Here is a 22,603-nt window from a genome sequence, read left to right as displayed (position 1 = left end):
GGTGTTTTTATCAAACCAAAAAATGGTTATTGTGACAGGTCGTTGTTATCAGTGCAACCAGAGTATTGACAGGTCCAATCCATTGAGCCCCACTATATACCCCTGTATTTTGCACCCTGATTTTAGACCATCGCCCATAAACAGACAAGACCAAAATCAAACTCACCTCAAATCACATCCCTGCAGTTAATACTAATGGCACGCATCTATTTGTTCTTCATATATCCATCATCCGTTCCTCCCCATGAACCAATTCATTTAATAAGTCCTTACATGTTTAAGGTATATCACTGCTGTTCAATAAAAACAAGGACCTCAGGCTTCTCAGTGTTTTTATTTATACATTTTTAGTTCATATGTTTTCCTTAAAGGCCCTGGCAGTGTACTACTGAATTTTGTACACTGTATTTTATACCATTTCTGGTTAATGACTACCTGAAAACCTTAAACGACCAAAATAAAGGAGCAAATAGGGGTGTTCTAAAACTTTTGACTGGTACTGTACATGTATTGAATTCTACACAGATGGCATCTAGATACTTTAAACGGCCCAGCTGTTATCTCAGATCACAGGCATGCAGGTTATATTAACAACACCACCTCATCTTTTACTCTCTGTCACTTTTTATCCCCAGAAAAGCTGTAACTTATCATTTATAACTTTTTTTGTTTGTTTGCTATCTTTTTTGTGTGTTTTTTGGTGTAAATGTTTTTTCTTCTGGCAGGTTTTACGCAGCTTGTGTCGTCTTGGGATTACAGTTTCTACATGAACATAAGATTGTGTACAGGTATGAGAATCTAACTGTGATATGTCCCTGCATTCCTGCATTGGGTGATATCATATTTCTGTTTCTGGCGTGAATGTGAATGTAGCTGAGAAACTGATTGCATTGAAATTTGCCCTGCAGAGATCTGAAGCTGGATAACTTGCTGCTGGACACAGAGGGATACGTTAAAATCGCTGATTTCGGACTGTGTAAAGAAGGTAGGAAAAAAACATTACAGGAAATTTAATTTTTTATATAACTATCTTCTTTGTTATCTTAGCTGTTTATACTAACTTTGATATACAGCATATAACATAAGTCAAGTTTGGACACAGCTCTTCTCATTTTTTTACATTGAAATATTTTATATTAAAGACTACACTAAAGCTATACAGCAGGGGTCGGCAATTAAGTTTGGCCGCGGGCCAGATTTTTCCCAAGCCATTACATGGCGGGCCACAAGCACTTGGCGGGGGGGGGGGGGGATTGGCGGGTGCGGTGGCGGGAGGGCGCTCTTAAAATGACAAGCAGACATTCAAGTAGGCTGATGTGGGTGAAATCTGTGGACTGACCATTGGGGGCGCTAGTAATGATATACCTGTTTGTTAAATAAAAAAAAAACAAACGAATAAAAAAAAAAAAATAACAGAATAAAGAAGTTAGCAGTTATCTAACAGCCCGTGGCTCTATCAAAAAATCTTTAATAAATTTTTCTGTTTTGGAAAATTAAGTTTCTAAATAAAGAGCATTTTTGAGACGGACAGTCCGATTTTTTTTTTCATTATAGTTCAACCTCACGGGCCAGATGTTTCTTGCTTGCGGGCCGCATCTGGCCCGCGGGCCGCCTATTGCCGACCTATGCTATACAGGAACACATGCAGTATTATTCTGTAAATAAAAGTGTTGAACAAACCAGAATATGTTTTTTATTTTGGATTCTTCTAAGGAGATGCAGATTTCATTTTCCAGCAGGACTAAAATAGATCACTCTGTGTAATACTTCTATATAATATATGAGTTTCACATTTTTAAATAAATTACTGAAATAAAGTAACTTTTGAATGATATTCAATTTTTTTAGATGCACTAGTATATATATATATATATATATATATATATATATATATATATATATATATATAATTTAAAACAATATGACATGGGTTTGTGTAGTAAATCATTGTTACTCATGATTAATTATTATTATATAATATACATAACACATCTTAAGCTTTTCATATGAACATTAGAATATTTAAAATCATATTAACACTGTTGCATCCTGAAGATGAGAGCGTCAGTGTTGTATTTGTTTGTATTTTTTTGGTCAGGAATGGGATTCAGGGACAGGACGAGTACGTTCTGCGGCACTCCGGAGTTCTTGGCTCCTGAGGTGCTGACGGAGACGTCGTACACACGGGCGGTGGACTGGTGGGGGCTGGGGGTCCTTATATTCGAGATGCTGGTGGGAGAGGTCAGTACTCAGCCCCTGAACAAACATTACTGATTTAGTTTCAATTACGCATTAGCTCGCCCTGCAGGTGAGGAGTATAATTCACATTTACTTGTAGTGGAGGCCAGGAGCAATAAATCCTGGGGGTGTATGGGTACAGAAAATTCACAGTTAGGTTCATACCTCGGTGTAAATCCCCAGTTTGTTACGTTTTCGGTATGTTTTCTGTACGGTTTAGGGGTGTCACAATTTCAATATTTCATCGAAATCGATCGAAATTATGTCATGGTCTCGAGCATCGAAGTCAAAAAGATGATCGACGATCCCTCCCTCTAAGCCACGCAAGCTCATGCGCAACGCAAATAGCGCAGCACACTGTAGCCGAGGACATTGTGACTCCTCAAAGAGCAGCCCTTTTTCCAGAGAATGTGGAAATTCTCATCTTCTTAAAGAAAAACTTAAAAATATAAAAATAACTGTTGTTTTGTCTAGCCTCAAATATGTTAATAGTTTTGGTACCTTAAGGAGCATCTTTCTCTTAGATAAAGTTAATAATATATCTTTATTAAAGAAAAAACTTCTCATTCTCAGGGACTGAAAAAGTCTTATTTTTCATGTTTAACTGTTATAGTAGGATAGAGTTCAGTTTGTTAGGGCTCTAATTGTTCTATTATTTTGTACATGACTGTTCCTGTATTTTTTTATGTTGCACATTGCTGTTTTAATAGTGCACACTGCTGCTACCAAAAAAAGCCACTAGACGGCATTACAAATATATCTTAATTAAATTATTTAAATTTGACCATTAGTGCCTAATGTGGTGTATTACAGAACACTTGCATCACTTATATCAAGACCACATTTTGAAATAAGATATTGTAAATTTGATTAATCAAACCAATGACTGACCATAGACTGATCTAAAACTGGCATAGGCCTCTCTGCTGTAAAAACAAAATCGAAAAGAAAATCAAGAATCGAATCGAATCGTAACCCTAAATAAAATCGGAAATAAAATTGAATCGAGGATTTTGAGAATCGTGACACCGCTAGTACAGTTGGTTGAAAAATAAAGAGGCTGGGCATTCTGTATAGCCTTACCTTTATTCACTTTTAATAACAATAAATCTTTATTATAACCTTGTTTAGTTTTTTGGGATGGAATGTTGTAACAGGGCTCAAACTCTTTTATTATTAAATATAAATCTTGTTGGAACAAACAAACAATGAGCATGACTGTGGTGCTTCATTAAAAACTATAATAAATCTTGATTTTCTTAATTCTATGCTGCTTTAACTCCAGATTGTGTTCACATTAAAAAAATGAATCAGTTTAATTATTGATAGAATAACTGCTGTTTAGTGGTTTTGATGTTCTGAGTGTTTCTCTATGTCCACAGTCTCCGTTTCCTGGTGATGATGAAGAGGAGGTGTTTGACAGCATCGTGAATGACGAGGTCCGCTACCCGAGGTTCCTCTCCACAGAGGCCATCTCCGTAATGAGGAGGGTGAGTGCTGTCAGTGCTGTACAGCTGTTCTCATTAATATATACTGTACACTAGCTCCGGGTTTATCTGTGGACTAGTCTTAATCCTGGTCTGTACCCGCAGCTCCTGAGGAGGAACCCTGAGAGGCGTTTGGGAGGAGGAGAGCGAGATGCTGAGGAGGTGAAGAAGCATCTGTTCTTCCGGGTGAGTTCACTATTAAAGATCTTCCTCTTTACCATAAAATAGTTAGTTCTAGTTCCCTTAGTTCAGTGGAATTAACCAATATGTCATTAATCAGACCCACTGGGTGACTAATGTTTGCTTCTTTAGGTTTTTGTAGATCTTTATTATATCAAAATTCATAAATATAAAAAAGCTTGTTGTAAACAAAGTGGAAAACATTTTATGAAAACTTTTATTCTGTGATTTGTCAGATAGAGTGAATGATTAAGATAAATACATTCCCTTTTATTGATCTTGATTCATTTTGAATGGTTTGTGCATTTACTTGCAATTCACTATTTTACCACATGGTGCCGCTAATTTCTGCTCCCTCCACAGCTCATAAATTGCTTAAATATATGCGCGTTTCTTTATTTATTTTCTTTATTAATCACAGTTTCTCTGTGAGATGTTAAGCACCATTTATAAATAATGTTGCTGGTATGGCTGCTAATCCACATTTTAAAATGTTATTAGACTTATTGACTGTCAGGAAATCTTTTTGTAGTTATGTTGCACAGCTGAAAATACTAAACTTCTTCCACCATTTAACTAATTTGACTAAATGTATTTGTTCTTGCTTTTCAAAGAAGAGATGCTAATAAACCTACACATTAAATGTATTTATTTAACAGTAGGAGTGGGAGACCCAGATGCACAACTGTGCAAGAAGATAAATATCTTATAGTGTGAATTTTGAGACAAAGACACCTCACAGGTTGTCAGCTAACAGCTTAACTTAATGCACTAAATGGCCCATTCTTTACATAACAGTAACCCTGATGTGGTAGTGTTTAATAATATAAAATCAGAATACCATTAGTGTGTTTTATATTAAAATAGAGGTGAAGGAGTGTCTGTGATGAGCTTGGTCCAAAACTAAAAAAGGTATCAGCAGCGGGACAGGGTCAGAATTTCTGCAGTGTTTGAAATAAAAACAAGAAAAAAAATCATCTATCACAATCTGGGGATTTTAGAGATGCACCGAAATGAAATCGAAAACGAATAAAATTGTACAATTTGACTTAATACCAAACACCAAACCAGTATATCAAAGGTTTTTATTCATATTGCCACTTTTTTACCATTAAATCAAAAATGTCTGGGACCTGTATCTAATATTAAGTTTTTTAACTTAAGTTTAGATACAGTTTAAGTTTAGCTTAGTTTTTTTTTTAAGTTTTTAACTCCAATTTTTTTTTCTTCCACCATTTGATACTTTTTTAAACGTAATATATTTGTTCTTGCTTTTCAAAGAAAACACATTTACAAACATAAAAAATATTTCTTTAACAGTAGAAGTGGGAGGCCCTGATGCACAACTGTGCATGAAGATAAATATCTATTCAACTGAATATTTGAAGTTTGAGACAAAGACAATAATATACTGTATTAACAGCGTTTGTCTGTCACTGGTTGTTGTTGTTCTCCAGAATATGGACTGGACTGGGTTACTGGGTAAGAAGGTGAAGCCTCCGTTCGTGCCGGTGATCCAGAGCCCTAGTGATGTCAGTAACTTTGATGAAGAGTTCACGTCTGAAGCTCCGGTGCTGACTCCGCCCAGAGACCAGCGTCCGCTGAGCCGAGAGGAGCAGGAGATGTTCACGGACTTCGACTACATCGCAGACTGGTGTTAGCTCCCCCCCCCGTTAAACTGTGAACACGCCCTCCTGCCACTCAGTGCCAGCTAAGGGACAAGCCTACCGCCCACAGGGCTGAAACCAGGTTACCATGACTGTGTTTTATATTCAGAATAGAGGGAAGGAGTGTTACCCAGCAGCAGCAGGGCAGGGTCAGAACCCCTGCAGTTTTATAAACGAAAACAGGAAAAAACAATAATCTGTTACAATCAGTTTTAGGGATGCACCAAATTAAAACCAAAACTGAACTAAAATATATAATGTGGCTTAATACAAAACACCAAATTAATTTATTAAAGGTTTTCAATCATTTTGCCACTTTTTTTACAATTAAATAAAAAATAAGGCATTGTTTCTTATTTTTGTTACATATTCTGCCAAACTCTTAAAAGGTTTTTTTAATTTTTTTTTTTTTTTTTCATTTTGAAAATTAAAAATTACATTATTTGATAAAATCTAAACAAATTCCAAACAAAATGAAATACTTAACTTTTTGCACCATTGGAAAAATACATAAAAATAAATTTCAAAGAAAAACACTTACAAACCTACATATTCAAAGTATTTACTTAACACTAAACTTTTGATTGCATAATCAAACTTTTTTAACTGAACACCTAAAGTGCTTTTTGTCATTTTCTAGTACATTTTGCACTAAATGATTTTTTTTGTTAAAATCTAAAACCAAACAAAATTACATACTGCCACTTTTTACCACTGCAAAAAAATGTAGATATATATTTGTTGCTTTTAATAGAAACACATTTCTATGTTTATACATTTATTTTGTCACTTTTTTTAATATTTCATAAATTTATTAGCCTAAATGTAATTTTTCTTGCTTTCCAAAGAAAATTAACTTACAAACCTACATATTAAAAGTGTTTATTGAACACTACACTTATTTTTATCATCCTGTCTGACGGCAAATTGATTGCATCATCAAAAGCATCATTTTTCTGTATTAATTATTAAGTCTTTTCACGTATCTTACTGAACACTTAAATTGCTTTTTGTCATTTTCAACCGAATAATTGAAGTACATTTTGCAACAAAATGATTTTTTTTGGGTGAAATCTAAAACTGAACAAAATGAAATATTGCTATTTTTTATCACTGCATCAAATGAATAGCGTGAATGTATTTTCTCTTTCTTTTAATAGAAAAGACGATTACAAAACATGATTGAACATTAAACTTGTTTTAACATCCAACCTAACTGCGCTTTGATCACGTAATCAAAGCATAATTATTTTGTATTAATTAATCATGTCTTTTACTTCGACCATACAAAAAAGTGTTTGTTTTTTTTTGTTTTGTTTTTTTGTTTGCTATTTTTCGGTTGCTAAATATTTGGTGCATCCCTAGTAAATTAACATCATGCCTCTCAAAATTGTATTTTAACTTCATCAGTCCACAGGACCCGTTTTAAAAATGCATCAGGCTTATTTAGATTCTTTGATAACACTAGAGCTTGTGGTGAGAACGCAGTAAAGCTGATATTAGTGCAGGTAACAATGCTGCACAGTAGAACAGTGCACCACCTCTCTGGAGTCTGATTAATCCTCCTGAAGATCTTTTCTGATCAGCTTTTCTAGCAATAAAGTAAAGGTCAAGTTCTTTTTTATACTACAGACATCAACACTGACACTCAAAGGCCAAATACTGAACACAGATTTTCACAGGTCATTTTCATTGCAGCGGAATAGTTTCGGTTGCCAGATATTCTGTGTATTCCTACTCAAAATATTGCCTTAGTGAACAGAACCATCTCACTGTGCTGTTCTTCTGCGTTGATACTGAAGGGATTCTACTTCTACTAGTTTAGATTAATTTCTCTTTTTCTCTGATTGTGTTTTTTTTTTTAATTCAGACGTCTGGAATTTCTCTCCCCGAACTCTGAAACTGTGTAACACTAATAGTGATTTGGGTCACTTTTACCTGAATGTAGCCTATATTTTACTTCATATGTGACACAGATGGGTTGTTTAATTGGCAGTGGCAGCGTTGGGTCCCAAATATGGCACAATGGAAAACATCACAGCTTAAAAAACTGTAGAATATTTTCTTTTTAATGGAAAATCTCCAAGACTAGTCTTAATGTCTTCCCTGTCTGGGGGGGGGGAAGTGGGAATCTGTCTCTTTGTGCTTCTGGTCATGATTAAAAACAGAAGCAGAGAAGCTACTCGGATTCAGAAACTATAATGAATTTTTATAAATGTATTTTTATAATGTAGCAGCAGCATGTTACACAGCACTCTGTACTGTCCCTTATCATGTAAAGAAATTTTCAGTGTAAAAAGTACTTTTCTGTGTGTCTGAGAGGGAAAACAGCTGTGACCACATGTTACCTGATGTTACCCCAGATCAGCTGAAGCTGTAGGTGAATTGTAGTGTTTTGTTACTGATGATACAGACGTTTGGAGATGTTTGGAGACGTTTGGAGATGTTTGGAGACGTTTGGAGATGTTTGGAGACATTTGGAGATGTTTGAAGGCCTGAAGATTCTCTAAACTCAGAACCCAGCGTATGATCTTGCATTATTATGGTCTCTTTTGCAGAGAGAGGAAGCAGAACATACAGTTTGATCACCCAGAAAGAAAGCAAGCATGAGCTGCACTGATCAGCCATAACATTAGCACCACCTGACAAATACTGACGATGTTCTGTGGTAACGGGAACACAGAGATTATCATTACAGCAGATCCTTAAAGTTTGGTAAGTTGTGAGGTGGGCGGAGCCTATATGAGTATCAATGATCAATGAGTCAGTCTTACCACCTAATAGTGTGTAGGATTGACTCTTACCATCTAAGTTTATCTGCTTCTAGTGTTAGTCTTGGTGCCGTGACCCGACAGGAGCTTCAAAGAGTTACTAGGTGGTTGCTAAGTGGTAGCTATGGTATCTTTAAAATCTTTAAATTATCTTTAAATTTGTGAGGTGGGCGGAGCCTTCATGTGCATCCAATGAGAGGGTCACGGATGATGATCAAGGCTGTTTCAGTGGTTGTCATTGTTTGGACACTCGTGTTTTTAATTCAGCTGTCAGTGGTGCTAATGTTTTGGCTGTTCAGTGTCTGTATCATAACATAAATGTCCTAATCCTTCATTTTTCCTTCATGGAGTCTAAAGCCCTATCCGGATGGGATAATTTCTCAGGGGGTCCTGGGGTAATTTTCTCTTCCATCCGGAACGACCATCTCTGTTTTTCTCAGACGTCCTCTGAGAAAATTACAGGCTGAATTATCTAGTGTTTTTCGCTGAACTCCTTGGTCCTCCGATAATTTTAGTCCAGTCCGGATCCACATCTCAGAGTTTCGTCACCTCGCGTTTAATAAAATAGCTATTTGTCCACTGCCGCACACCGTAATTACACTTTGGGTGCACGTTTCAACGGAGATCCATGTAAAACACAACAGCGAGTGGAATTGGAGGAGCTACTGAACGCGATGTCACGTGACCTAGAAAGCCTAAAAACTAGTAGAACTGTATGAGTAGAATTTTTTTAAATACATCCCCATAGAAACTAATCCCATCCAGATAGAGCTTAAAAGAGCACAACTGTCAATGCTCTCTCTGAATGGGTACAGTACAGTAGGTGGCGCTCTCCCCTCATCACTCCCATTGTGATGCTGGTCAGCACAGGTATCTATTAGCTGATGTATCAGAGCTTTCCTCAAACAGCGCTTTTCCACTGATGTGAAATCTGACACCAATTAGGTTTGCAAACCTAATTTTGAACCGTTTGCAGCGTTTACACCAATAAAAGTAGATTTCAGAACCAGGAGCGTTTATTTGCAGTGGGAACCAAAGATTACTAGGTTCTTCAGTGTGAAACATGACGCTTCTGTTTACCACCACTGTGCAGCGCCCTCTGCTGTGTTTTTTTTTTTTTGATGGTGCAAATGTAGCTGTGAGACAATTCATCTGTTCCTGTAAAAACTAGGACACAAATATTTAGTGCACTTAACGCCAAATCCACACTATTAGAGGATTAGTATATAGTCTATTTATAGTCTTATAGTATTAAGTGTATTGTGTGGTACACAATTGGGACACAGCCTTTGTTTGTTCTTCTTTCTTAAAGGAGAACTCTGGTGTAAAATTGACTTTTGGTTTAGTAAAACATGATAAAAAGTACTAAACTTTGTTGAATAGCTCACCTCTGCTCTCCGGCAGCTTTCTGAGATCCAGTAATATTTGTTGTTTCCCAAAACATGCTTTAGAATGAATATGGGGCATATTTTGCACTGTTTGTTACACTGTTATCCCGGCTCAAAGTAGCTCCACACCTCATTGGTAGAACCCCGAGAGCCCTGACATTTAATGGTGGGGCCTGGAGATTAGGTTATGCTTCAGGTTGTAAACAGTGGTTTTTAATAAGCTTCTTGTGCACTTGGGCTCTCGGGATTCAACCAATGAGGTGTGGAGCTACTTTGAGCCTGGATAACAGGGTTAAAAACCCATTTATGTGCAGGAGCAAATTATGCCCTATATCACCCATTCTAAAGCATGTTCTTAGAAACTGCAAAAAATGACTGGATCTCGAAAACTGCGGGAGAACAGAGCTGGGCTTGTCATCAAAGGTAAGTACACTTTATCATGTTTTACTACACCAAAAGTCAATTTTACACCGGAGTTCTCCTTTAAACTGAGATCTCTTTATGAGGAACTGTTGCCGTTTACAGGACTAACATGCTCATGCAAGCTTTTCATCTCCAGTTGGACGGAATCATTTTCTGTAACAGAGCGGATGTGTGTGGACTCTGTCCAGTCTGAATCTGGTCTTGAATCCCAAAGGGAACGAGATGTGGGGTCAGTTTAGGGTTTAGTATGTAGGCCACCCTGTGTAAATACAGTGGAAGCTGGAAGCACTTGTCGTTTTTTAATGTTTTGTCTTTTCTAAATTATGTGTTTTTATCTGAATTGTGAGAAACGGGACTGTACAAAGGGTTAATACTCCTTTCTGATGTGGTCCAGCTTGTTGCTGAAGGAGCCTGTAGCTTTTTGTTGGTACTCAGCCTTGAAGTTAAACACTATCATGTTGTAAATAAGAAAAAAAAAAATAAACTTTGCTATGATTGATGTCTATCATGAATGCAAAGTAAAATGTTTGTTATATAAAATTGTCTCTTTTTCTTTGTCTCTGTATATGTATGTGTGTATGTTTTTTGTGCATGTGTGTGTGTTTTTGGGGTAAAATGCATCAATTTGTTTGAATCCCGGTCATGCTGCTTGCCATCAGCTGTCAGAGCCCCGAGAGAGCACAATTGACCTTGCTCTCTCTGGGTGGGTACAGTAGATGGCGCTCTTTCCCCTCAACACTCCTAGGGTGATGTGGATCAGCACAAGGCTGCGTGTGTGAGCTGATGTATCAGAACCGAGTCGCTGCGCTTTCCTCCGAGCGTTAGCGCTGTGATGCTACTCGGCAATGCTGCATCAGAAGCATTGACAGTATATATTAACTGGACCAAGCCATCCCGCTGATTTCAACGGAGCCAGGTGAGGCCAATCGTGTCACTTCCTGATCGGCTTCTCGTTGGGCGTTAAGCGGGAAAGTGAGAGATTGCGCAGGCGCCAGCAAATCTTCTGCGTGCCGTGCAAACAACCGTACTGTTAATAGGAGCTGCACAGATCTATTCAGTCCACAGTGAGAAAAGCTCCATTCTGTCCCAGAATGGGGCTATTATTAAATGAACAGCAGATAAAAACTAGAATTACTGATACCCAATATTAGTCCACGGATTTACTGAGGAATATTCATAGTTTGTCTATATAACAAGCATTTAGAAACTCTGTAATAATAATAATAAATGTGTAATATAAATTACACTTATATCTATACATTATAATTCTCATAGTCTATCTTACTTCTATTTGCTGCTATCTTACTATCTACAATGTATTATCACTGTTAGTAGTAGTTTTATATTTGCATAATAAACCGTTATTTTGACCCTGCTCTAATTCAATCAGCTCTGTACTTTTAAATTAAGAGGAGCAACATCTCCAAACATTACAGCACGGTATTTTGGGTCGCTGTCTTTTTACGTCATCGTTAGCATAGTTCTATAAAAATGTTATTTTCTAAAGCTATGAACAGATTATTATCTTATGGATCAAATGGCAGAAAAGCCATTCTTGTTAAAAAAGAACATGGGCCGTGTCATAATCGAAAACGGCTTGGAAATACATTTATTATTAGTTCAAAGACACCCCGAAATGAATGGAAGTGAATGGATAGCTTCGCTCAAATGTTCCTCTCATCCCTCAGCAGCACACTTCCGGTGGCACGTTTTGGAAGGGAAAAGCTGGGGGCCTGATCAGAAGCAGCTGGAAAAGAGGGGGAGTCTGAATTCACATGTATCGGAGGAAGCATGTGTTAGTCTTCACCCTCCTGTTGTTTTGGGGCATCACTAGTGATAGGGGGAGTCCTGATGAGTGAGCTGGGTAATTGGCCATGTAAATTGGGGAAAAAAAATGGGATATTAAAAACACGTATCAACCCTAGAGTGGACTAGACACTATATTTCATCAGTTAAATGTTCTATTGGAGGCAAAATTCAAATATAGAAATTGGGTGTGAAACATTCATTTAGTAACATAAAGAAGAAATGGGTAGATTTTTCTGTAAGAAAGGGCACCAAAGCCTTTGGCATTTGATCCTTGTTTTTGTTTCCCACAAGATGCGCAGCCAGTGGGGCACTTTGTCTTATTTCTGGCACTCTTAAAGGCACTAGAGCAACACCTTTTTAACCATGGGGGAGTCCACCATTGACCATAATCACACACTTTAGCTGCGCTCACAATCACTCCCTACTACAGAAATGGTGCAATATAGTTCACTATGATTGATGTCTATCATGAATGCAAAGTAAAATGTTTGTTATATAAAACTGTCTCTTTTTCTTTGTCTCTGTATATGTATGTATGTATGTTTTTTGTGCATGTGTGTGTTTTTGGGGTAAAATGCATCAATTCAGTTAAAATCCCGGTCATACTGCTTGCCATCAGCTGTCAGAGCCCCGAGAGAGCACAATTGGCCTTGATCTCTCTGGGTGGGTACAGTAGATGGTGCCTAATTGAAAAATATTTATCTGCAGTTATTGATGCACCAGATAATGAAACATTGTCCTTGATAAATAGGTATAATAATTTAGTCTTAATAAATCTACTTTTAAAACTTTTAGGACAAAATCAGAAAGTTTGAACATTATGAAGAGTTTACAAACTTTTAAACACCACTGTACCTAATCAAATCAGGGTTACAAGTTACACCCCCAGCAGTATTGGAAGCATTATTAGCAGCAGAGCTGTGAAAGGCTGGAACAGAAACGCACACACTCCCGTTCAGAGAGGAAATAAAGAAGTTTAAATGCCATTCTCGTGGTACAGTTACATCATCAACTTATTCAAATGCTTCAATCACACATTTATTTAATTTGTTGTTTTAATTCACGAGATTTCCAACATGCTTTTTTAAAAAGCATTTATTGTTTAAATTACTTAATAGAATGCAAACACGCTAACAAAATAACTCACTCATTTCCTACAAAAGAAAATGATTACAGTATGAAATCCGCATAAATGCAACCACAAATTAAATCCTCACTTGGACATATATACAATATATATACACTCGAATGGATTTGGGTTAAGTACAGGTTTTAATCTGTGTTAAACCTTGGAATGTGTCCGCTGTGCTGCGTTCAATCCCTGCCCTGCGCCTCCTGAAAGGCTGAACATCACCTCAAACCTTCTCAATCCAACAACAACAAAAACAACATCCTAGAATAAAGAGCAGTAAGTGTAGATGTGTGTGTGTGTGTGCGCGCATGTGTATGTGTATGTGTAGATGTGTGTGTGTGTATTTCACAGCTGAGGCAGTTTGTCCACTGGTGTGTCGAATTTGAAGTCGGGAGGGAAGAGGTCAGCAGCTCGCGGGTAGATCAGACGGTAAGATTGGCGGATAGTCACGTCGGCCACTCCTGCGATATCTCCGATTTCTGCACACAATCAAAAATAATCAGAAATAAATAATATCACCTGGGTAAAAAACAATAACTGCATGTATAAAAGATAGATATGCTAACTACAACTAATAATTGTTTCGGTGGTCCACTAATCTGACCTGTGGGCGTGCCAAGCACTTGTTCAGCTTAAAGAAAATGACCTATTACAGGGGTGTCCAAACTACGGTATTTTAGAAATAGAATGAAAGTTGGCCCGCTGTTAAGCAGGTTTTTATAATGTGAGTTCAAAGTTTGAACGCTAGGTGTCAGAAACAGGCCAAAGAGTCTAAAAGTTGCTGTAATTAAGGACATCAAGAAATTAAACATCAATTTGAAAAATCTTAGTTTACACAACACTGTCAAAGATAAAGATAGTTAGTCAAGTAAAATGGTGTGTAAATGAAATAATCAGGAAAAAATATTATTTAAAGTGATATATTTCATTATTTGTTTTATTATAGAGTGTGACCCGTGACTTCAAATATATTTCTCCTTCTGGCCCCCAACACCCCTGCTCTATTAGCATCTAACACACAACTGAACTGTGTTTGATCACCTCAAAAGATTGCAGTGCAACACGCACACACCAATGCACAAGTATAAGTGCACACAGAGGCGCAGGCAGCATGAGCAGGTTATGGCGTAGGTTCTGTATTGAGGTGATGAGGAGTATGAATCCAGTTTTACAGTAGGTATTCTCTTCTTCTGGTACTATACTGTTTAAGATCTAAAACTCCAGCTAAACTGCTGATCTCACCTTTCTGCGTCTTCTTCTCGGCCGAGGCCTGAGAGGCCATGTAAATGGCGGCTGCTGCCACAGAGATGGGGCTGCGGCCCGGCACCAGGTCCAGCTCCACCGCCTTACGGGCGATGTAGGTGGCGGCCATCTGAACCTGTTTGGGCAGCCCCAGGTTGGAGCAGAAGCGGGACATGAAGTCTCCCGTGGTGATCAGGTCCACACTCGTCTCCAGGGCCTTCAGAATCAGCTTAAAGCATCGACCAATCTCCTTCTTCGAAATACGGGACACGGCACAGATCTCTGCAGAGGGAGACATGAAGATGAAATCATCAGTAAATGTCTCAAACTATTTTAACTACTCAATTCAATGCACAGTTTGAATCAATTTATATTAAATACGTATTTATTTTATTTAGCATTTTAAAATGCACTGAAAATATCTACGTATTTTTTACATGCAGTAAAAAAAATATTTTTAACTATTTTTTAAAACTTATTTTTTCTAAATTCTTCTTTTTCTAAATAACTTCTTTTTTTTAAATACAAAAGTTACATTTTATTATGTTTTAAAACAAACATTTTTAAAATGTAAAACTTGATTTTTTTTCACAAAATTTTGCATTTACTGTTTTTAAAATACACGAAAACTATTTAAAATGCAGCTTAAGTTCAGTTTAAAAATGTCTAGATTTTTTTTCATTTATAATTAAAAATTTCAGTGCCATATAAACAATTTTTTTTAATTTACAATGTTATATGTTCATGTGTTTTCTTAAAAAAAAGTTCTCTCTACACAATAGAACATTTCTATACCAGACTCGTTTGTTCCTAGAGCTTTATATCCACAGCAAGAACCATTCAGGAAGATCTAACTGACAGACTGTGGCGACATGCCAAACCAGTCACAGCTGAACGGCTCCATCACACATGGGTTTTTAACACCACCACAAATCACGCGTCAGTGAACGGACACTTCAAAGTCAGACGGTTCTCCTTCAGGCTAGAAGTTCACTGGAAGAACGACAGATTTTAAACGAGTAAAGCTTTTACCCACTGACGTGATTTAATGTGGGGGAAGGGGGGACATGTTCTCCTCACCTTTTTAAAAATCAGTTTTGATCCCCTGCAGTTTTTACCATCCAAAAACAATGTTACGCTATATTAAATAAAGACAGGTCAAACACTGCGACCAAGTGAGAAAAAAACGGCGTTAAAGCTGAAGCCTGTTTCACCATCTAGCTCATTTATTAGTTCTGCCATTTTTTTGCTTAAGTGTGATTGGCTGTTCCCCATCTGGTTTTACAGAGCCTTGGCAATATTATATCGTATACAATATATCGTGACACAGAAATATCATGATATTAAAAACCATATCGTGATAATAGAGATGGTTTGTCTTCAAAGTAGTGCATTATTTACTGTGAAGCTTTAAGTGTATTTATTGTATAATTGTTTTAGTTTATAGTTTTAGTTTGCAGTTTATATGCATGAAAATATTCTGCAATATTTTTTGCTGCATTATATTATTTTATGCTATATTATTTATTTTGCCACATTATGATTATTCTGTTATACTATTATACTATATTCCTGAAATTAATTAACTATTTTTCTGTTTTCCTATTTTGCCAAGTATATCGTTATCGCAAAAATACCCTGAAATACCGAGATATTATTTTAGAGCCATATCGCCCACCCCTACTTGGCACACACAGTTTTTGACCATAAGTCCGTTTTCATCTGCCACTGTTAGCTGTTAACGTGTAGGGCATTTTTGCTCTGTCTGGGTCACTCAGCTAGATGGATTTTAATATCAGAGTTTCCATGTACATTAACTAGGGAACACGAAACTCAAATTCAGACTCAAACTAAATCGATTAATTTCTATCAGTGTTTCAAAATACCTCTTAATCAATGCTCTCACCTTTAAAAGTTCTGGGCACGCCCTCCTGTCTGCAGGCGATGTAGAGGCAGGCCGAGGCGATCGCATCATTACTCCTACCCTTAAGGCTCTTCTGCTCATAAACCTGCTTAAATAAGTTATTTGTACGATCCTGTGAACAAAACACCACAAAAAAAACAACAACATTAAAACAGAGATCAAGAAACAATTAGACCAACAATAAACATGGCATTATATTATATAGCATTATGTAATAAGCGATTCCATACAGTAAATCAGGTAAACTGCTGGAGGAACTAATAAATCTAATGTTATATAGAGTTAATTACAGGTAGACACTTTCACTGACCACAAACTAGGCTTATTTGCGTTTAGTATTCTAATGTTCTATAGAGTTAATTACAGGTAGACTCTCTCACTAAACGCTGATTACATAAGTATGTACAGAACTGTGCTATAACAGTCCCATTCCAGCAGCAGCTGCTTCCTCATTTTAAGCTTAATGGTTTTAGTTTCAGTCCGGGTGTGAAAACTATTTTGTGGTCTTGGCCAATTTTAGCTGTAAAATCTCTGGTGTAAATCTAATTTGCCTGTAACAGCTTGCTTACTGACTACCTTCAGAACTAATGCATGAACCACCAGCAAATACGGATCAGAAATATTCAGGCAATTAAAAATTGGTAAATATGATATAACTGCAATGTTACTTCTAGGTGATTAATTCAGCCCTTACCTAGAATCTCCAGAAAACAACCTCTTGTATGTGTTGTCGTCTTCTATAGTAATTTGTTTTGTAATTTTTAGGTGAATAAAAACAAATCAAGCTATAATAAATTAGTCCAAAGTTGTAAGAGATCTACATTATTGACAGCATTCAAGCTTCGGTCAATGGCAATTTATCCTGTTTATATCCATATCAGAATTATAGCATATCCAAATGAAGAAATATATTGCGATATTAGGTTTTGCACTAAAATGTTAAGCTGGAAATTGTGATATGTTGCTAATTATAGTATGTTCCATGATTTTATGATTTTGTTTTGGCACATACAGGATGTGTGAAGTAGTTTGAAAGAGTAAAAAAAATGTTAATTTATTTTGTTCCCTTCAGATTATAATTTTGGCATAAAGATGATTATATGGTAAATAAATAGATGTGGAATTTTAAATCTATGGCAGTTATTTATTCACTTATTTACTTATCAGATAAAATTAATTGAAAGTGTATAGTTTAATATACTCTTATTAAAAGTGATTCATTTAGATGAATTAAAGCACAGAGCCTGTAATAAATTCTATTCCGTTTAACCAATCAACAGAGTTTACAAAGGTTTAAACAATCCTTTACTTGTCTTTTATGTTGAATCTTACAAAATAAAATATGAATGATTCAGTAGACATGTCCTCCCTACTACACATATAACACCCCGTTTTATTGTTCCTATTTAAGCAGCAGAAGCACAGGACTGGACACTTACTACAATGTTTCTGGGCAGGTTGATGCGGTCAGCCATGGTGCTGATCTCTTTGAAGGCATTTAGCATGGCTCTGTCAGAGCTGCTCATGGTTCTACGGTTCTGGTACTTGGAGTTGCCAAACTCGTCAAAACTTGCTGCTCCCGTTCCCTATTAAATTAGGATCATAAAACAAAAAAGATAATTAGGAAGGAGAAAGATATTTTTTTAACCTAAAAAAATTCAGAAAAACAAAACTGAAGAATAAATGAAAATGTAGCTCTGGTGAAGTGCTGTTACCTTGCTGATCATGGTAGTGAGATCTCCTCCATTCAGCAGAGGATTCTGCGCGTCTCCCACACGGGACGGGTCTTTAGTGGCTTTTTCATTTGTGAACGTCCTCCACTCGGAACCCACATCAATAACGCGATCACCTGGTACACACAGAACAGACAGAACACAGTGAAAACAGTGAAATGTTTGTAAGTTTCATTTTCTGACCGTTTGAATCTTTAATATAAAAATGTCTAGAGTCTAGAGTACATACCTACTACCAGGCCACATTCTGGACAGATCATATCCCCTGCTCTGTAGTCCTCCACCAGTATAGCCTCGGGGTGATTGGGGCATTGCACCCTGGGGAGAGCATCTGCACTACAATAAAAAAAAAAAAGATTGCAGAAGTTAGACCTAATATATTTTGATGCAACTAAATGGTTCTTCTAGGGTGTTTTTATACTTTTCCTTACTCAGAACTAATTTTGGGCTGGTTTGTTTTAACAGACCGTGGATTGAATATGCAACTTTATAAGCTAGTATAAGTACGCTCTGCATTTCACTTCATTTTATAAACTACTGACAAAAGTTCAAAATTTTTAATTATAAATATTGTTAATTTGAGCTTTTTTTTATCACAAGCCACCAAACAAAGCTATACTGCTTGAGTTTTTGCATCAGGAGCAGCATACGGTCATCCAAAAGCAGTGTGAAAGACTAGTGGAGGGCATGACAAGACACATGAGAGGCATGTGGGCAATATTTCACCAAATATTAATTTCTGAACCCACAAAACATTTTTAAATTTGTGGCATTATTTAGGGAGTCTGAAAGCACTGCATTTTTGCAGTAAAAACGTTTAATCACAATTTAAAAATTAATGAATGATACACATTAGGGCTGGCTGCATATGTCGTTTTAGCATTGCTATTGTGCAGCAATATATGGTGAAACTTAATGATTTTTTTATTAACACAATATATATTGCAAATACTGTTCAACCCTAACACACAGTATTAATCACAATATTTTGACCCTTGGATAAAATAAATCAGCAGTGGGAGATTCTTTAAAAAAAGTTATAAAAGTACATTACATCAATATATTGTCATGTTTGACATTATTATTATTATCATAATAATCATCATCATCAATACACTGTAAAACACATTTATGTCAGTGTCTAAAAAGAAAATAAGTGTAAACTTCACTAGTGTGAAAAAAACGTTAAATTGGATGATATTCAGCAAAAATTAAATAAAGATCATATTTATCCTATTAGGACCTAGCATTCACATGTGTGGACATGACATTTTGGGTTGTCTAGACAACTACAATAAATTTTGCTCTACAAGGGCCTTGTGTCCTCTTATGAGGCCATTATACTGTCACCTAGAGAAAACCTTCAAATAATCCAAATTGCTCAAAGGGGCACAATTGTTGTTTCTACTTTTGTTTTGCAATCAGGCAAAACATGCTGCTGTGTTCAGACACAAATATAGGTTTTGCACATCATTACTAATTGCGAGTTCATTGCGTTGTATCAAAATATAAAACTAAAGTCCTTATATGTGGGCATCTTTTTCTCAGAACCTACATCATGGGAAAAGATAATTCTTTGTTTTTACACTATTCAAGTGCCAATAAGCTTGAACAGGGAAAAAGAGAAATAAAAAAATGCATGCCATGCAAGAGTTTGGGTCTGAGGAGGTTAAAATAAATTAGTTTAAATTTCAATTCATACTAATTTAAATTAAATAGTTTATGATTTGTTGTTTTTTTCTCCATCAATAAATAGGCTGCTATTCTTTTTCAACAGAACCCATTTCTGCCCTTCCATCACCCGTGACAGTTACAATTTTGTGCTCATTTTCCTCTTGTGTCTGTTGCTTTCTATCTGTTTTCTTATCTTGCTTCCCAAAGTGACGTTTCTAAAAATGAAAACCATGACTAATTATTCCTGAATTATTAATTATTAGGATGATAAGTAATGATAATCAGAAACAGGAGCTTTAAAGCCCCTCTCTGTGACATGGCACTTTCCAGTCTATCTGAGCTAGGATCTCTCTTAGTGTTTAGCTAACTAAACTAGCTGTATTTATATCTGATCTTAACTATTGTCTATAAAATGTTAAATCAGCCGCAGTACACGAGGTCAGTAACGTTAAATAATAGCTGTTGATTATTTATCCTTAGTTTAACCTGAAGCTTAATAAAACCCTGAGTGTCGTTTCCTCTGTTGTTATCTATATAGATAGGTGTGCTAAGCTAAGCTAGCCATTTCAACACCAACACAAAGCTAGCTAATGTTATAATAATGGTCAAATTATCACTCAAAGGGTATCTGCTCCCTTATACATGGTGGTAACTTTTTTTACTAAATACTTTAGCTAGATACAACGTTAATTTAAAGAGTTAAAACATCGCCGGTTTAGTTAGCTAGCTAGCTTAGCTGGATACTACCATGCTAACAGGCTAGCTAGCCAACACTACAGAATACAATAGCTTCTGTTAGCCGCGTTAGCTAAGCTAGCTGCGTTCGCATTTTCATGCTAACTGGAGCTTTTAAGATGAAAAAAATGTTATATATGTGCCCTTAACCCCAATCTCCACTGTCATTTAGCTGTTATAAGGGTTCTCATCTTTTCGCAATCGTTAAAACAAATACTATAGAGTTAAATAGTTTGTTTTATGTAAAATTCAGAGTTAACGCAGGCTAACCCGAACAGCTAGTGTTAACGAACTGCATTCACAACGTGTCCGATTCACTCAGAACCCATTAATGAAACCCGTATTTTAGCCCGGATTCTGCATAAAACTCACTGACACGCACGCAGGGGTGTGGACAACGTGTTCATACATACCATATTAATGTTTAATCATCTATAAAAACAGCAAAAACGAGTTAAATAAGTGATAAATCGCTCCTGTGCTTTGTACTCACCGGCTAGTAGACGCCATTCTGTCCCTGTGTCTCTCAGTCAGGCTGGGCTGAACTGAGCTGAGCTGGCCTTAGCTGGGCTTTATTTATAACCTCCCTTATTTATCTCATCACAGCTTCACTGCTCACGGAAAGCCAGAATCGACCAAATATCTACATCCAGAACAAACCAAATAAGTTCGCGCAATATTACTGATAATAACAAAAAAATAAATATTTAAATAAATAAATTAAAAAATTAAACTGTTGCATGTCTACCACACAACCCCCACCCTCCAATATTAGTGCTCTTCTTGAACAAAACAGCGTATATCTGCTTACATTTAAAGTAAAGAAAAGAGAAAAAAAGAGAAAGCAAAGAAAACACCATGCGGGAGCCTTCTATGAACTATTCCTAGCAGATTGAGGAATGTTAAATACCCACACAACTTCACAAATGGAAGGACCCATCCATCTGCACCCACTATCAGACCTTACTCCACCTCCCATAATTAAACTGGTCTTGAGTACACTGTCCACTCTTTAGTCAACCTCACTTATTATCACAAGATAACTCCTGACAACTTATACAGGTGTGGGCATTCCCAAGCCATCCCCTGAAGAAACATGATCCTATGCTGCGTATATACTGCTGTCCCATGACTGGTTGCATGTCATTGTACTTCTAGAGCTCTTTTATACACATACTGTACATAATTTAAATTCTTTCAGTATCCCGGAGCTTCAAAACCCAAGCCATTTCTCTTTTCCTCCTTATAATGGTAAGCACAGATGTGTGTGGTTGTTTGGATGGATGCTTCAAATTAAGCTCTTTCAACCACAGACGCAACTCCTCTTCTCTGGATGGTGGTGGATATAAGTTAAGAGGAGATGCAATATTTTGTGTTGTGTTGGTCATTTTTTGTGTATGCTATTACTTATTCTATAAAATAATAAATAAATAATATTACACATATTATTACTGTGGCTGTAACCTATATCAGCGGTCCGTGGCTGCACAGGAAGTAAACAAACATGGCTCCTTGTCATCACACAGAGTAAGGGTGATAGAAGTGCAAAAGAAGTAATCATACAGGAGGTGCAGCAGTGAGGACTGGGTTAAGGGTTTATCAGAGTGTAATTTAATATATATTACAGAGACACCAGCTGATACACACGTCAGCAGACGTTACCGTAACTGCGTACTACTTATACACAGCTCGTTATCTGATCTGAACCAGATTATAAATCTTCAAGGCTGAACTCAGTGGTTAAATCAACTTCAGAGCAGATCTAAATATACTACAGCTCCTGTTCTCAGCCTCAGGCCCGGAGAGGAAGCATCTCACCGCGTCATGTGACTATATCTGTGGGTACTGACTGTGCTGTTATACGCACACTGACACCAGGAATACATCGTCTGCATATTTAAAGCCTTCGGAGCACACTAGTCTTCTTAATATGTTGACTTGAGACTGAGCTCTTGAAGGATGCTCTAATAATAATAACACAGACATGCCAAATATCATGGGACAGAAACTAATATCTTGTACCATGACTTTTGCTATGTCCCATCTAATGGGAGCTACGTGGGATATGTGGGCAGGGTCTTCTGCATTGGATGTAATGATTTCGGAGCCACTTACCTGTTCACATGGACAGTTCTATAAATATAGAGCATAAGTCCTTTAAATATCTCTCACCATGATAATACAAGAATAACCCTATGTG

General features: G+C 36.7%; 2 protein-coding genes across 2 annotated transcripts in view; one reads left to right on the top strand and one right to left on the bottom strand.

Annotated features, from left to right (window-relative positions):
• The window catches only part of pkn2a (protein kinase N2a), a 36,940-nt gene extending 26,246 nt beyond the window's left edge, over nucleotides 1–10,694 (top strand). The window contains exons 17-22 of the mRNA XM_022670309.2: nucleotides 726–788; nucleotides 909–985; nucleotides 2,099–2,241; nucleotides 3,621–3,728; nucleotides 3,831–3,911; nucleotides 5,363–10,694. Coding sequence (XP_022526030.1) covers nucleotides 726–788; nucleotides 909–985; nucleotides 2,099–2,241; nucleotides 3,621–3,728; nucleotides 3,831–3,911; nucleotides 5,363–5,566 — 676 coding nt within the window. The 3' untranslated portion in view covers nucleotides 5,567–10,694. The remainder of the gene's footprint in view (nucleotides 1–725; nucleotides 789–908; nucleotides 986–2,098; nucleotides 2,242–3,620; nucleotides 3,729–3,830; nucleotides 3,912–5,362) is intronic.
• Nucleotides 10,695–12,917: 2,223 nt separating this feature from the next.
• gtf2b (general transcription factor IIB) lies at nucleotides 12,918–21,045 on the bottom strand. The gene is made up of 7 exons (XM_049466958.1): nucleotides 20,897–21,045; nucleotides 18,224–18,330; nucleotides 17,977–18,110; nucleotides 17,701–17,847; nucleotides 16,244–16,373; nucleotides 14,338–14,619; nucleotides 12,918–13,574 (listed from the first exon to the last, which is right to left on the bottom strand). The coding sequence occupies exons 1-7, from the start codon at nucleotides 20,911–20,913 to the stop codon at nucleotides 13,441–13,443; spliced, it is 951 nt and encodes a 316-aa protein (XP_049322915.1). The 5' UTR covers nucleotides 20,914–21,045; the 3' UTR covers nucleotides 12,918–13,440.
• Nucleotides 21,046–22,603: the final 1,558 nt, after the last annotated feature.

The sequence above is a fragment of the Astyanax mexicanus genome, chromosome 18 (assembly GCF_023375975.1).
Source record: "Astyanax mexicanus isolate ESR-SI-001 chromosome 18, AstMex3_surface, whole genome shotgun sequence".
NCBI lineage: Eukaryota > Metazoa > Chordata > Actinopteri > Characiformes > Acestrorhamphidae > Astyanax > Astyanax mexicanus.
Note: the sequence above shows the minus strand (reverse complement) of the source record. Positions and strands in the feature narration are given on the sequence as shown.

What these genes read in the sequence shown, in the direction of transcription:
- gtf2b (XM_049466958.1), bottom strand. An exon ending in TCACTACCATGATCAGCAAG is followed by an intron (nt 17,848 to 17,976) that starts GTAACAGCACTT and finishes CTAATTTAATAG; the next exon opens with GGAACGGGAGCAGCAAGTTT. An exon ending in ACCTGCCCAGAAACATTGTA is followed by an intron (nt 16,374 to 17,700) that starts GTAAGTGTCCAG and finishes TTTTGTTCACAG; the next exon opens with GATCGTACAAATAACTTATT.